The 16,466-nt window shown below is 47.9% G+C and overlaps 1 protein-coding gene across 3 annotated transcripts in view; it reads right to left on the minus strand.

Moving 5' to 3' along the window:
• Positions 1-502: 502 nt before the first annotated feature.
• The window catches only part of LOC144829970 (retinol dehydrogenase 16-like), a 273,479-nt gene continuing 257,515 nt past the window's right edge, over positions 503-16,466 (minus strand). For all 3 annotated transcript variants that reach the window (XM_078688873.1, XM_078688871.1, XM_078688872.1), the window contains 2 exons: positions 7,053-7,216; positions 503-865 (listed from right to left, as the gene is read on the minus strand). In XM_078688873.1, coding sequence (XP_078544999.1) covers positions 645-865; positions 7,053-7,216 — 385 coding nt within the window. In that variant the 3' untranslated portion in view covers positions 503-644. The remainder of the gene's footprint in view (positions 866-7,052; positions 7,217-16,466) is intronic.

Below are 16,466 nucleotides of genomic sequence, written 5' to 3' on the forward strand. Positions count from 1 at the left end.
TAGATTGATCCATAGCGTCTAGTCAAAGTTGTTCCTATGGATTTCACAATTTCTCCCACAGATCCTAGCTCTCGCTCCTGTTGTGGTTTACCTTCAAAGTTGGTATGGTGCGAATGTCCTTGCTAATAAAGGCTTTGTGTCACTGCACAATACTTTGAATGCTAGCCTTTATTACATTAGATGGCAGTAGTGTGTTTTAGTGGCGAGTGGACACATGTTCATGTTTCTATGAAATGAAGCACATGGAGGTAGCCTGGTCTTAGGTCCTCCTCATTTTTCCTATTTCTGTTTACGTGATCCTGTGTAAAGAGTTCCAATGGTCTAATAGTGATGGTACTAGTAACATACTTATCTCCGAAGTGGTGTAACAGGCCTGTTGTGCATTGCTTCACAAACATTGGAGACACTTATTAATAATTTTCTACAGAGGCCATTGCAGGCCACCATTCTACTGCCACACGCTTTAGCATACCATATACCCACTGCAAGAATCATGCTACAATCTCATCCCTACATGTCACAAACTTTATTTAATTTGCAAGTTAAATGAAATTGTGAATGAATTGTGATTGCACAAAACTCTTTTTCCATGTATTTCTAAGAGACACCACTGACTTCCGCATAGTTTCTGCAATCTGCATCGGCTAGACCTGCTGTGCTGGCTTCCGACCATTAATCAATGCTATAAGCGGGTCTGCCATACATGTTGGGAGGTAGGATATTGGGAGGAACAGGAGCTTCGCGTCCCAGCCGGCAGAGTATCTGGTCCGTGGGTGCACCGCTGTAAGACCATGCTCCATGCAGTCAGTGACCAGTGATAGATTGGGATTGCACCTCAGCAGAATTCCATCAGATGCCTTACAAACTGTACAAAAAAGAGACAAGATAGTCTTGGATACAAATCAGGAACAACTCTAGCAATGATATGTAGTATTTTCATATCAGTTCAGGGCCAATGTACTGTGTTGACCTTTGTCTCCCAAGTGCAGAACCAAGCATTACAGGACATAGAAAGTCCTAAGTGACACCTGAAAACATTTTTGACAAAGCCTACATCAAGAAAGTAGCCAAAAAATGTAAATACCCCCACTTTGACCAAAGCTCCGACAGCACACAGCCCATTATGTAAGTAAGTCTGAACCTCCTTAAAAGCCCTTTCTCACGCCCATCCAAGCATCAATCCATCATCTGCTCATGCTTCATCTACCTGCTCATGTCCACCATTTCACCTTTACATTCCATCAATTGGCTATTCCATTTATCTATCCATCTATTCACCATGCAATATCTTTGCATGCATCCATTCATACATCCATTCACCCATGCATCCATCAATGGCTTACCCATCAATCAATAAACCCTTTCCGTCAGGAGTTGTTCCTTTTGTCCTTTCTTTTATTCATCCAGCTATCCTCTCAGATTTTCATTTACTTTGCCATCTATCCATCTATCCCTCCTAAAGAAAGAACGAACAAAACGACCTGACCAAGGTCTAGCACATCCAAAACATGAGTATAATACATTTTGCTCCGGTGCAGCACACTTCCCACGCCTGTCGTCCCAAGGCACAATTCCGGTCAAACTCTTGCATCAAATGGTGGAAGGCGCACTCAATTAAAATATGACAGACAGATATCTGAGTCCAAATCGTTAAACTTCTTTATTTTGGTAATTATTCCAGGCAAATCACACAGCCAGCGCGTTTCGTTCCTTTGACGGAACTTCGCCAGGGCAAAAACAAATCTGTATCAGGTGGAACAGTTGACCAGTCAATAACTGGAACACTTGTCGTGTTCTCGTCATACAATTAAAAACCACCTGCTCCAAGTTGCAACGATAATTCAGCTGAACTTGCCGATGTGTGGCTCCAGAAACGAAATGGAATAGGTGGAGCGGTATTAAAAGTCAGCCCCTGGCAGGTTGTTATGTCCAGGGTAGGCGAAGTGCAGAGAAAAGAGAGCGCTTTATACGGCTCCTGCGTAGCGATATGAGCTTAATTCCGAGCGGCGTCTCCCGGCATAATAACAGGGAAAGGGCATTTCCCTGTTATTATGCCGGGAGACTTCGCCTACCCTGGACATAACAACCTGCCAGGGGCTGACTTTTAATACCGCTCCACCTATTCCATTTAATTGAGTGCGCCTTCCACCATTTGATGCATCCATCCATCCTGTCAGATTTCCATTTACTATGACATACTTCCATCCACTCAGATTTTTATTTACTCTGTCAACCATTCATCCACCCATCTACACATAATTTCACCCACTCACCCACCCACCAAGTCGGCCATCCTTTCACCCACACATCTTTCACCTACTCATCCACCCAACCTTTCACCTAATCATTCACCCATTCTTTCACACACCCATACATCCTTTTACCCACTGAGCCATCCATCCTTTCATCCACCCATGCATACACTCATCCACCCTTCTCCCTTTTTCCAGCAACCCACCTTTCTTTTTTGTTAATCATGATGTCTTATCTGTCAGGTTGCTAATATGAAGTGCATAAAAAACCCATCCCCGCTGTAGCTGCTAAAGCTGGGGCTACCTACCCCCTTGGCATATAGCACCAAGCTTCCTGTATTTGCAAACTGGGTTTGAATCTTTGAAGTGCGGTTTAATATGTTGTCACTGCTTTCCATTGACAAGCATTGGCACAGCCAATAGGTCTCGCCTTTGGGACCTTATAAGTGTTTAGTTATCCAGCACAATATCTTTGGTGCAACAACATCAAGTGTTGCATGGCTAAACACTTATAAGGTCTCAAAAGCGAGACCTATTGGCTATGCCAATGCTTGTTTTGAGTGAGTGGCTCACGCAGGCATTGCCACTGTGAGGTAGAGATGCTGCGAGTGCTTTTACAGGAGCCCCTGTGACATTGCGCCTCTTCAAAATGTATCTTGCGTCTGGTGTAATACTTCTAGCTCCTATTCCTGTCTTCTCGCACCCAATGCATCATTAAATGTCTCATGTACAGCTGGGGTTGACACTTCTATTACCCCTGCCCTCCAGTGACACTTTACCTGTCATGGGTGGTGGTAGACGAGGTGGTGGTAGTGGTGGTGGTGGACGTGGTGGTGGACGTGGTGGTGGTGGTGGTGGACATGGTGGTGGTGGACGTGGTAGTGGATGTAGTGGTGGTGGGGTGGTGGATGTGGTGGACGTGGTGGTGGATGTGGTGGTGGTGGTGGACATGGTGGTGGTGGTGGTGGACATGGTGGTAGTGGTGGACGTGGTGGTGTTGGTGGATGTGGTGGTGGTGGACATGGTGGTGGATGTAGTGGTGGTGAGGGTGGTGGATGTGGTGGACGTGGTGGTAGACTTGGTGGTGGATGTGGTGGTGGAGGTGGACGTGGTGGTGGACATGGTGGTGGAGGTGGTGGACGTGGTGGTGGACGTGGTGGTGGTGGTGGAGGATGTGGTGGTGGACGTGGTGGTGGATGTGGGGGTGGTGGATGTGGTGGTGGTGGACGTGGTGGTGGTGGACGTGGTGGTGGACGTGGTGGTGTAGGTGGACGTGGTGGTGGACATGGTGGTGGATGAGTTGGATGTGGTGTTGGTGGATGTGGTGGTTGTGGTGGTGGATGTGGTGGTGGTGGACATGGTGGTGGTGGGTGTGGAGGTTGTGGTGGTAGACTTGGTGGTGGTGGATGTGGTGGTGGTGGTAGATGTGGTGGATGTGGTGGTGGACGTAGTGGTGGTGGTGGTTGCGGTTGTGGACATGGTGGTGGACATGGTGGACGTGGTCGACATGGTGGATGTGGTGGTGGATGTGGTGGTGGTGGTGGACATGGTGGTGGATGTGGTGGTAATGGTGGTGGTGGTGGAGGTGGTGGTGGACATGGTGGTGGTGGTGTGGCAGGTGGTGGTGCTGGTGATGGAGGTGGTTTAATATGTTGTCACTGCTTTCCATTGACAAGCATTGGCACAGCCAATAGGTCTCGCCTTTGGGACCTTATAAGTGTTTAGTTATCCAGCACAATATCTTTGGTGCAACAACATCAAGTGTTGCATGGCTAAACACTTATAAGGTCTCAAAAGCGAGACCTATTGGCTATGCCAATGCTTGTTTTGAGTGAGTGGCTCACGCAGGCATTGCCACTGTGAGGTAGAGATGCTGCGAGTGCTTTTACAGGAGCCCCTGTGACATTGCGCCTCTTCAAAATGTATCTTGCGTCTGGTGTAATACTTCTAGCTCCTATTCCTGTCTTCTCGCACCCAATGCATCATTAAATGTCTCATGTACAGCTGGGGTTGACACTTCTATTACCCCTGCCCTCCAGTGACACTTTACCTGTCATGGGTGGTGGTAGACGAGGTGGTGGTAGTGGTGGTGGTGGACGTGGTGGTGGACATGGTGGTGGTGGTGGTGGACATGGTGGTGGTGGACGTGGTAGTGGATGTAGTGGTGGTGGGGTGGTGGATGTGGTGGACGTGGTGGTGGATGTGGTGGTGGTGGTGGACATGGTGGTGGTGGTGGTGGACATGGTGGTAGTGGTGGACGTGGTGGTGTTGGTGGATGTGGTGGTGGTGGACATGGTGGTGGATGTAGTGGTGGTGAGGGTGGTGGATGTGGTGGACGTGGTGGTAGACTTGGTGGTGGATGTGGTGGTGGAGGTGGACGTGGTGGTGGACATGGTGGTGGAGGTGGTGGACGTGGTGGTGGACGTGGTGGTGGTGGTGGAGGATGTGGTGGTGGACGTGGTGGTGGATGTGGGGGTGGTGGATGTGGTGGTGGTGGACGTGGTGGTGGTGGACGTGGTGGTGGACGTGGTGGTGTAGGTGGACGTGGTGGTGGACATGGTGGTGGATGAGTTGGATGTGGTGTTGGTGGATGTGGTGGTTGTGGTGGTGGATGTGGTGGTGGTGGACATGGTGGTGGTGGGTGTGGAGGTTGTGGTGGTAGACTTGGTGGTGGTGGATGTGGTGGTGGTGGTAGATGTGGTGGATGTGGTGGTGGACGTAGTGGTGGTAGACATGGTGGACGTGGTGGTGGATGTGGTGGTGGACATGATGGTTGTGGTGGACGTGGTGGTGGTGGACATGGTTGTGGTGGTGGACGTGGTGGTGGTGGTGGTTGCGGTTGTGGACATGGTGGTGGTGGTGGACATGGTGGACGTGGTCGACATGGTGGATGTGGTGGTGGATGTGGTGGTGGTGGTGGACATGGTGGTGGATGTGGTGGTAATGGTGGTGGTGGTGGAGGTGGTGGTGGACATGGTGGTGGTGGTGTGGCAGGTGGTGGTGCTGGTGATGGAGGTGGTGGTGGACATGTTGGTGGTGGATGTGATGGTGGTGGTGTTGATGGTGGTGGTGCTGCTGGTGGACGTGGTGGTGGAAGTGGTGGTGGTGGTGGACATGGTGGACGTGGTGGTGGTGGACGTGGTGGTGGTGAGGTTGTGGACGTGGTGGTGGACGGGGTGGTGGTAGTGGATGTGGTGGTGGTGGACGTGGTGGTGGTGGACATGGTGGTGGTGGATGTCGTGTACATGGTGGTGGATGTGGTGATGGATGTGTTGGACATGGTGGTGGACATGGTGAATGTGGTGGTGGTTGTGGTGGGTGTGGTGGTGGTGGTGGATGTGGTGGTGGTGGATGTGGTGGTGTTGGTGGATGTGGTGGTGGACATGGTGGTGGTGGTGTACGTGGTGGTAGACATGGTGGTGGTGGATGTGGTGGTGGACGTGGTGGTGGTGGTGGACGTGGTGGACGTGGTGGTGGTGGACGTGGTGGTGGATGTGGTGGTAGACGTGGTGGATGTGGTGGTGGTGGAGGTGGTGGATGTGGTGGTGGTGGTGGTAGACGTGGTGGTGGACGACTATTGGGTAGGAGGGTGCTGGCACAATGCGGAAGGAGAGGGGGATCTTGAAGGGGGCACATGGGAGAGCAGAAAGAGGCCGAATATTAGAAACAAAAAACATGGTGGTGGTGGATGTCGTGTACATGGTGGTGGATGTGGTGATGGATGTGTTGGACATGGTGGTGGACATGGTGAATGTGGTGGTGGTTGTGGTGGGTGTGGTGGTGGTGGTGGATGTGGTGGTGGTGGATGTGGTGGTGTTGGTGGATGTGGTGGTGGACATGGTGGTGGTGGTGTACGTGGTGGTAGACATGGTGGTGGTGGATGTGGTGGTGGACGTGGTGGTGGTGGTGGACGTGGTGGACGTGGTGGTGGTGGACGTGGTGGTGGACGTGGTGGTGATGGACGTGGTGGTGGTGGACGTGGTGGAGGTGGTGGATGTGGTGGTGGTGGTGGTAGACGTGGTGGTGGACGACTATTGGGTAGGAGGGTGCTGGCACAATGCGGAAGGAGAGGGGGATCTTGAAGGGGGCACATGGGAGAGCAGAAAGAGGCCGAATATTAGAAACAAAAAACGGCGAATAGATAGAATCCAAAACAGATTTGACGGGATCGTCCCTTCTTATAGCGCATGTGAATGTTCCTTAGCACCCCATTTTTAGTAAACAGGGGGACCATGGGGAGATTAATTGATTAATCATGCATGATGATTGCGTGCGATTAATTGATTAATCACGCATGATGATCGCATGCAGAAGCTGGTGTTACAACATTTAGTAATCTAAATGTCAACAAATTAGGTAAAAGGCTACATCTCACAGGAGGTGAGGGAGACCACGGCTTTCACTTTTCAAGCACTCGCATTCGTGCTTGTGACAGCATCCACCTGTCAGAAGCGAGCAGCGGCACAGCCACGTTAATTACAAACAGAGCGCCGCTGCTCGCTCCCGCAAGGTGGATGCCGCCACAAGCACAAGTGCGAGTGCTTGAAAAGTTAAGACTGATTGCTAAAGGCCCTCTCCTAGGCAGCGCATGGGCGCTGCCTATGCAAGACCTTAAAAGAACCCAAAAACTTTCTCGAAGCTGAAACATCTACACCTGTCTCAAACGTTTCCCTGCACCTAAGCCCGATCTAGTCTCTTTGCTCTCTAACCACCTTAAACACACGGACCTTGTCCCCTTCTCACCGCATTGCTCTCCACTATGTACCTGGGAGATTACTCTTACTGCGTTGGGACACTCACGTTTATCAAAGTACTGCTGCCCGTAGCTCTGCTTGACCTCAGCCGAGGCCCTATCCCAGACCCGGGTCATGCATTCACGAATGGCACGTGGTTCGGTGACTTGCGTCTTAAAGAAGCCTGGCTCGATCATGGTGACTTTCACTCCGAAAGGGCTGAGCTCTCGCCTAGGGGAAAAGAATAAAACCAGAGCATTGAGGTTAAGCATACCTTTTTAATATGATACTTCTGAAAATCTCATGAAAACCTGGGGCCTGATTCATAAAGGTAAACTTAGACCAAAAGTCTAAGTTTAGGCCTGAAGTCTAAATTTAGACCTAAAGTCTAACTTTACTACTACTAAAGTTACACTTTTGGTCTAAATTTAGACCAAAAGTCTAACTTAGATCAAAAATGTAACTTAGACCAAAAGTCTTTAATTTTAGGAGTATTAAAGTTAGACTTTTGGACTAAGTTAGACTTTTGATCTAAACTTAGACCAAAAGTCTAACTTTAGTAGTAGTGAAGTTAGACTTTAGGTCTAAACGAAGACTTCAGGTCTAAACTTAGACTGTTGGTCTAAGTTTACCTTTGTGAATCAGACCCCCGGTGTGCACATGCATGTATGTGCAATGAAGTGCCTAAGGGACTTTTGGCCGTGATACACTGAATTTGTCTTGCGGCCTCCTCAAGAATTAGTTTATTGCGATACACTCCAGGCAGTCTAACAGGAACAGGAGACTTTGGTTCAAAGACATTCATTGGACAGTAAAATCCTCATACATTTTTAATGCACTTCTGGTCTGGGAGGATGGGGATCCAATTGTTGCAAAAATATTAGTGCGGTAGTGTTTAGAATTCTCCAACAATTACTTCAATTTCAAAAGAAATGAAAAGCTGGACATAACGTTTTCACAGCTTAGCAACACTAAACGGAAATATGGTAAGGACTATCATGACAACTTTACATATTTCCTAAAGGAAGAGCACGCTTTCACATCGAACGTTTTTAAATATGTCTTGCCTTTAAGGTATCATGAATTTTGGAATCGTTAGTGAGTGGCCAAATGTCTCAACCTGTCTCCCTTTTGGTTAGAACAGTTCACTAGAAGTCAGACTATTGATATTCTTACTAACCTCATAGTTATTGTAAGGGTTACACCCTCCGATTATATATGGACATTTCACAATGTTACCAACTGTAAAACATTGGAAAGAAATGACAAGGGAGGCATATTTTCTACTCTGCCGCGTTGTGGCTTTGGATAGGAAACCATTAACCATGTTTACTGATCTTGTCACCTCCTGCATGATGCAAGGATTTAAAAAATGCAGGGAAACAGGCTGGCTGTCGTTTCGAGAGGCAGTAGCATTCTGTTATAAAGGAAAATGTTATATAATCATTAGCAGGGTGGTTAAGATATAAATTGTCCAGGCATATATGAACCAACTTTAAGTGAAATACTAGTCCCATTTTTATTTTTAAAGCTCCTTTAATGGAAATGTGCTCTCTCTCTCGCTCCCTTTCTCTGTCTTTCTCCCCCTCTCTTCTGTTCCATGAATTACTCATGATTTAGGGCCTCTAACATTCCGGCTACTTCTGCTTTTGCCATTCTAATGCGCGAGGCCAATGTCCGAGTACTTTAACAGCATGTCCCCCCTCCGTGGATATGGTTGGTGCAAAGTCCATATACTGGTGGGCAATGGTACAGCTGCCGGAGCCACCTCGCAGCCCTCATAAAGGAGCGGATGTATGACATTACAACGCATGCTTTTACCACGCATACCTTAACAACGCGGTTTTTACAACGCATGCCTTTACAACGCATAGTGCTTTGGGGCGCTGGATAGTGAATAGTTTAATTTACGATTCCAACTCCAGTCCCCGTGGATAGTAGGGAAGGTGTTGGATAGTAAATTAAACCTAGTCCCTATCCTAGAGCGCCCCCCAGCGCAATGCGTTGTAATGGTTTGCGTTGTAAAAGTTGCGTCGTAAAGGCACTGCGTGGTAAAAGTTGCGTTGTAAAGGATGTTTCCCAAAGGAGCACATCTTGTCATTTAGAAGAGGCAAACTTGACCTCCATTGTTCGTATACCAGTTGATATGGGGCGTGGAGTCCTCTGCCTGGCTTCGCACATGGGTTGCACCTTCAAATCAGTGCTTCTTTTCCATCTAAATTACCAATTACTTCAAGTGGCAACATGGTCCCCGATGGAGCCACCAGGGAATCACCATGTGAGATAATCATTCCTCACTTTAACTCTACTAGCCTACTAGTCGTGAGGATCTCTTCACTCTAAACTTTCAACCTAGTACATGACCTGCCTATGGTGGAACATTGCTAAGGTGGTATAGACCAGCGATTCGTAACCTTTTGACTTATGTGGATCACTAATGAATCATTATTCTAATCCGGGTACCCCTACTGAGTCATTATTGGAAACTGGGGAGCCCCAGCCTAAGCAGCATTTATGATTTGGACCCCAAAACAATTTTTAAAAAAAATGCAAAAATAACCATGCGCAAAGAAATGCTCAAATATTGAAATAATTTGAGTTATTCACAAACGTGGAAAATGTTTTCAAATGTTCATTATTGCTTCACTATTTGTATATACAGTATTCATTTTATTTGATTACTTTCATAGTAGGTCATTTTGTAATGAGTCGCCGAACATCTGAGTAGACCTCACAGACCCCGGGGGTCCTTGGACCACAGGTTAAGAACCACTAGCATAGACCACCACTCAAGGGAGTAAAAAGCTCTCTCTTTGCTGGTGACTGGCGCCTTTTGCTTTCTGTTCTTACCATCTGTTTTCCGGAACTCAGTATTTTTGGTATTACAGTCAGAGCGCACCACCTACCATTAATCAGCAATCTCTGACTAGATCAACATATGCCTCTCATTTGGTTGGAACAGGAGCTTCCATCCTAGGTAACAATAATAATAATAATAAATAATAATAATCCACATTTGTAAAGCGCACAATCACCCGTTAGGGTCTCTAGGCGCTGGGGGCCGTCGGGAAGATTAAGCAAGCTATTGCCCAGAGTCACATGGTGCTGGGCTAACCTGCGGCCGGAGCCGGGGATCGAACCGTGTTCCCCAGATTCCAGCGTCAGTCGCCCTGGCCGCGGCGCCACACCTCTTCCACGAGGAAGAGGTGTGGCTCTTACAGGAGGGATAGATCCAAGCACATTTTTCAGCATATTCACATCAGATAATTTTAAGACCAATGAAACGTAATGGGAGTTAATTACACACTCAGTGGATACCCTGATATTCTGGAAAGGATCTGACCCTGTGTTAGATGTTTCACTGATCACCATGTCAGCCTTCCCCCACCCCTAGAAACGGTGAGGCTGGAGCATGAGCTCCATGAAGCTGAGAACTGGTAAAGGTAGCCCAACTGCTGTGACACACACCCCTCTCCCTCTCTCTCTGTGAGGGCTCAGTAGTACGCTCTTTGTTAGTCTGTACTTTTGGAAATGGGTTACAATAGGAACGCTAAGCCAGTTCTTTGTACCCTGCACTGATCTGGAAGTGTAAAAATTCAGAGAGACACCTTTTTAAAACCAAAAGGGACAGGGTAGATGAAACCAATAAAAAGCAGATTTCCTCTTTGTGCTCACACGTCAACCCCACTGGTATTTAAGTCAATCAGAGTGCACTGAACAAAATTCCCGGTCAATATTCATAAACTAAATTATCAATTATGACTGTAGCTGCCAATGATTTCTGAAGGGAGAACGCTGTGCCACTGTACCCACCCCACTGGGGACTACATAACACACCCTCCCTTGTTCCTGTAAGGTGCTTGAAAAGGGCGTCACCTTCCCGCAGCACGGAGTAGCTGCCAGAGATTTCTGAAGGGAGAAGGCTGTACCACTGTACCGGCCCGCTGGGAACCACATCACCCAGCCTCCCTTGTTACTGTAAGGCCCATGAAAAGCTTTTCGCCTTCCTACAGTGTGGAGTAGCTGCCAACAATTTCTGAAGGGATAAAGTTGTGCCAATGTACCGGCCCACTGGGGACTACATTACCCACCCTCCCTTGCTCCTGATAGGCGGCCAGAGGAGGCTGGGCTGGGGCACCCCCGTAAAGCCTACATTGTTTTGCGACCAATCTTGCCCAATGGACGATGGCCAAAAGGAAGCTTGGGGCATCTGAAACAGGAGGTGAGATAATAAATACACTGGACTCTTTTTTGATCAGAGTAGCAGATGTCCTTACCAAGAAGATTGAAATTACTGAGCGTCACCTCTCTCTGGAAGAGGTAGGACCCCTTATTTCTACTGCAGGTGACGCGGATGAGGACGAGGGTGGGGGAATTACTAACATGCAGTCCACCCAAGGGCTACCCCGATGGTTACTGGCCCAACGCAGGAATCTTTTTTTTTTTTTTTAAGGTTTTATTGAAGAAAACAAGAGAAATTTACATATATCGGGTGTCATACATAGAATACAATATTGCAATAGGTGAGCGAGTAAATCAATATTGAAAATTCAATTCCAAGGAGTATGCAATGTCAACTTAGTTCGGTACATCAATAAGGAGAAGTACGATCAACAATCCAGGGAAGTAGCAGCCAGAAGGGCTCACCCACCCATAGTTCAGGATAATGAAGACCAAGTCAGACACCCCGATACATAAGAAAATTAATACAGGAGAAACAACCCGTCTCTTGTAAAAGAAAAAAGGAAAGAAAAAAAAGGCCATAGAACTAAACTAAGGCAAAATAACAAACCCCTCCCCAATCCCCCCACCCTGCACCCCTGCAATGGCTAAGGCCCATCCCCACTAGCAGTGTGCCTGTCGCCCCGGAACTAGACCTAAAAGAAGGAAGAAGAAAGAGTGGAGGAGGAAATATCAAACAGGCCCCCGGTCTCCCTTACCCCCCGCCAGTAGCAGCCCGCCCCTGCACGTATCCAGAATAATACAATGCAACGATTAAAATCAGACGGGGGGGAGCGTAGAAGAACCACCCGACTCCCGCGCTAGTATAGGTTACAATCCCATATCAAATGAAGTCATTGTTCAAACCCATCCAGTCAAAGTCAACCCTGGCCTCTGCGATTTTTCATGCAAGCCCTGTCCGCTCGATCCGCCATCCCCATGAGAGTATCAAAATGTTGAGAAAGTTCAAAGTCAGTACTAAAGGATTGAGGCCAGGAGAATAGTACACAAAGTCTAAGAGTCAAACGATATCCACAGTCCACCAAAGGTAAATCGCTAGAGCGTATTTGAATCATCCAGGAGAAAAAGGGTGAGGTAACAATCCTACAGTCACTGGGGAACTCGCTCCGAAATATAAGATCATCCATGTCCTTCTGGGGCGGTATCGGCATAGAGCATGATGTAGATTCAATAGTCCGGGGCTCGCTAGCAGTCGTTCGGGGGTCGACAAAAGATACCAAGCCTGGCTTCAGCATGGGGCCCTCCGTCTCAGACGCTGCTTGCTCTGCGGGAAAAACAGCTTGTTCCAGAACCAACAAAGGGTCGGAGTCCGGTCTCCGGTAGATGATATCAACCGTTACGACCATCCTCTGGATGATGGCGGTGACCTGTGAATGGAGCTCCCCAATGGCGGCCATTACAGTATGCAGCGACGGTATACATTCCACCCGCTCCATCGCCCCTCACGAAGCGACCAAGCAGGTCTCTGAACCCCGGAGGTCGACTACTCCGGGGCACCAGGCACAGGCAAATCCGATGACAACTGTAGGCACTCTCAAAAGCGCAATCTCAACACCGTCGCCTCCAGCGAGGAACCAAGCCCATCGACCCCGGGAGCCCAACGGGGCCTCCGGGCGGAGGATCCCCGACCACAGCAACCAATGCGTCACGCCGCCATAGCTGCGAGATAAGATTGCCACCTATCCACCATCCGAAACGGACAAGAAACACTCCACTCCGGAAAACCGGACGCCACCCACGTCCCGCGGCCGATGTTATTCAACTCCAACCCGGCTGGGTTAGAAATCGAGGCCCCGGCTTCAACTCTGGGTTAGGCTGAGAATGGAACACGGCGTATCTTCGTTATTCAAGCAGCTAGAAATTCCGGGATTGCACCTTTAGAGTCAGGAACACATCAGCTGCACGGAAGTCCGGGGAGAAATCAGGATAATCGTCAGGATTTGTGAGCAACTGGCGGAGGTCGGCGGAGCCGAGAGCTTATGCGGCCATCTTGGTTGCTAGCGTCTCCCAACGCAGGAATCTTAACCCTCCTAGGACAGCTGATAGTCCCCCATTAGACCCAAAGGGAAAAGGGAAGAGGGTAAGGGCCAAAACTGTTTGTATGGCCAAAATTTTAAAAGACTGTAATGTCCACAATTACCTCAAAAGGATTCCAGAGGTTCCTCTCCAGGGGTCCCCCGAAGTACTTACTCCTCCCCCAGCCTTCCATCCTTTGCCGAATGAAGATTCCTTGTGAGCGAAGCAGGAATTGATTCCAAATACTCTCTTGCAACCCATTTTACTTAGATTGTCAAAAATAGAGGAGAGTGGAGGAGGAGCCAAGCTGGCGACCAATATGGCCGCTTAGGCTCCCGGCTACGCAGACCTCCTCATCCTGCTACAAGATCCTGCCAGTTATCCTGTGCCTATGCAACTCTCCCGGGTAGATGAAACGAAATAACGCTACACCGAGTGACCCCGAAAGTTCCACCTGCTTCGAGAACGGAGAAACGTCGCCTTGAAGTTTGCGGCCTACATCAGCATTGAAGCCGGGGCCTGGAGTAGGAGTGCAGCCGGCTTCTAGTTGAACAACATCGGCCATAAGAGTTCGGGAGGAGCCGGTCCACCGGAATGGAAGCATATTTTGCCCGATCTTAACATCAAAGATCCGTATGGATTAGCGCCGAAATGGGGCAACTCAATGACACTGCGGATGCGAGCTGAATAATTGGTTGTCAAAGCCCGGAATATAATCGGCTTGGTATATCCTGAAGACAGCTCCGCAATATCCTTACATGCAGAGGGGTTGGAGCGTGTGTCTTTGCTTCTAATACCACTGGTCTATCCCGAGGGCCCAGGGGTGGACCGTGAACGAAACGCGCGAAATGGCGCTCAATATCGACCTTCGTGCGAATCAGACCCAATCCTACGAGAGGTCTGGGAACATTCGAACAGATGACCTGGGACGACATATCCTATCTAAGGGTTCTCCGAGACGGACCAGAATTTCCCTATCGAGGGGGACCAACTAGTGCTGACCAGTGTTGAACCTACGCTTGGGGCTATAATGGCGGTGATCGAGGGTCTTCATCTCTCTCTGAACTGGAAAGCCCAAGCCTTGGAGCACAAATTGGATGCCGTGGTTTTTGGACTGGGACAAAGTGACATAGCTTTTGTTCAATTCAATGCCACTGCGGAAGTAACAACATCCACACTACCCGGACTAATGGCGGCCAACAATCCCATAAAACGAGCGATGCGGGAGACCCTGGATTGCAAATCAGCTAAGGCCCGTGTATTGGAGGTCCCGGTTATGTCAGTGCTCACAATATTGTTATCGACTGAGGGCAAATCGCACCAGGCAATGTATCGAATGACTCATGCGACGACTCAGGAGTGGCCCGACAGGGTGGCCCTTCCTCCCTTTCCGAACTCAGTGCACCTGGACTTTAAACAACATCCGTGGTTCTTATCGACACTGATGGGACCCAGTGATAATGAGACTCAGAAAGCCCAGCTGTTTCCGGCTCGCTACTGTTCTTTCGAATTTTTCAAGATGGCGGCTGTCCGGTTTAAGAACATTCGTGTAACTGATCGAAAGGGTCAAGGCTGAGAACGGCCTACCGTTTCAAGACTTTTATTTAAATGGTGGGAGTGCGGGATTCACTTTCTAATGTTGGTGCCGGGAGGCAGTGTAGGTGAGTAATGTATCCCCCGATTTTCGCTTGATACTGAAATGATAATATATCCGTAATAGGGGGAGGCTTAGAACTGGCGGGGGGAGAGGCCGGGAGCCTGTACGAAGGCCTCCACATACTTCTTTTAGTATTTATAGATTAGATGGGGCAACAGGCACACTGCTAGTTGGGGATTGGCGTAAGCTACATGCAGTGATGGGTGGGGGGTGGGGTGTTGCGCACGTTGCATTTTTTTATTTTATTTTCTTTCTTTATTTATTTGATATCCTGACTCTGTTCTTAGTATTAAGGTGCCGATGCGAGCTCTATTATTTTGATTTATCCGTTTTTCATACAAATGTCCGTACTTTATCCTGTTTACGATCTTAGTATTGAGGGGCGCAATGATCTTTGATATCCTGATTTTGTGGGTGGAGAGGCCTGTGGGCGGCACGCATTGATATAGGCTAACTCCGCTAGTTTTATAATCCTGATTCGTCAAACGTGTGTTAGAATCTCAGTGTCCTGCTTCAACGACTGCTGATATTGCGACCTTTCAATTGTTCGATTCCTTGTATGTGTTGGACTGCATTGCACTTGATACGCTCTTATTGTTGTTCGTTTTTTATAACAATAAAAAGATTTATAAAAAAAAATAAAAAAATAAAAATAGAGGAGAGTAGGAACCTTATTAAAAATAACAAATTGGGGATTGAGCACAGGGTTCACAGAACAGTTTCACAGGGCTATCCACGTGGCCAACAATCAGCGATGGTGTATTGTCATCAACTTCAACGATCAACATTTGGTTGAACATTTATTAAGTAATTTACCAGATACTATCAGGTTTGACATGCACATTTTTTCTCTCCCTTTGTTTTTTTTTTATATGCCCAATGGGTTAATTATAGCCCACATTTGAGTGTAGGATCCATTCCCCCTTCTAATTTCTATAATCCTTGGGGCGGTATTGCTTCTGTACCTAGATACAGATATGCACCATTGAGTTGGTTAGAAGAATGCGATTGACGTACTCATTCTACCAATATAACTACTTCATTCAAATCCCAGGGTCTTTCTAGGCAGCCGCCAATTCAGGAAGAAATGGTGACCAAGGATAAGACTACCCTAAGAATAGCTACTTGGAATATAGCTGGATACAATCAGAAGAAGTGTAGTAATGAATGAATAGCCCTTGTCTCCAAATATGATATTCTCTGTTTCCAGAAAACTTGGGAAATTACACCAATTTATATCAATGGGTACTGTACATATCAGACTCAAGCAGCTCCATCTGGAGCCGGTCGTAGTAGAGGAGGTTTAGCTACTTTAATTGCAAGCACAGCGAGAATTGAGGTAATTTATTTCATTGATACCTCACTGTATTGCCAAATTCTCCTAAACGAAGGCCAAAAGGGGAGGATTTTAATTAACTTCTACAACAATAATGCTACTGGAAGTATGGACTCTGTAACTGAACCAATTGAGAAGGACATAGTCCAATTAACGGAAGTCCACCACAGACCCATCTATATTATTTGGCTGGGGGACTTTAATGCCCATATCTGTGATAAAGTTACTCT

Source organism: Lissotriton helveticus, chromosome 1_1 (genome assembly GCF_964261635.1).
Source record: "Lissotriton helveticus chromosome 1_1, aLisHel1.1, whole genome shotgun sequence".
NCBI classification, from domain to species: domain Eukaryota; kingdom Metazoa; phylum Chordata; class Amphibia; order Caudata; family Salamandridae; genus Lissotriton; species Lissotriton helveticus.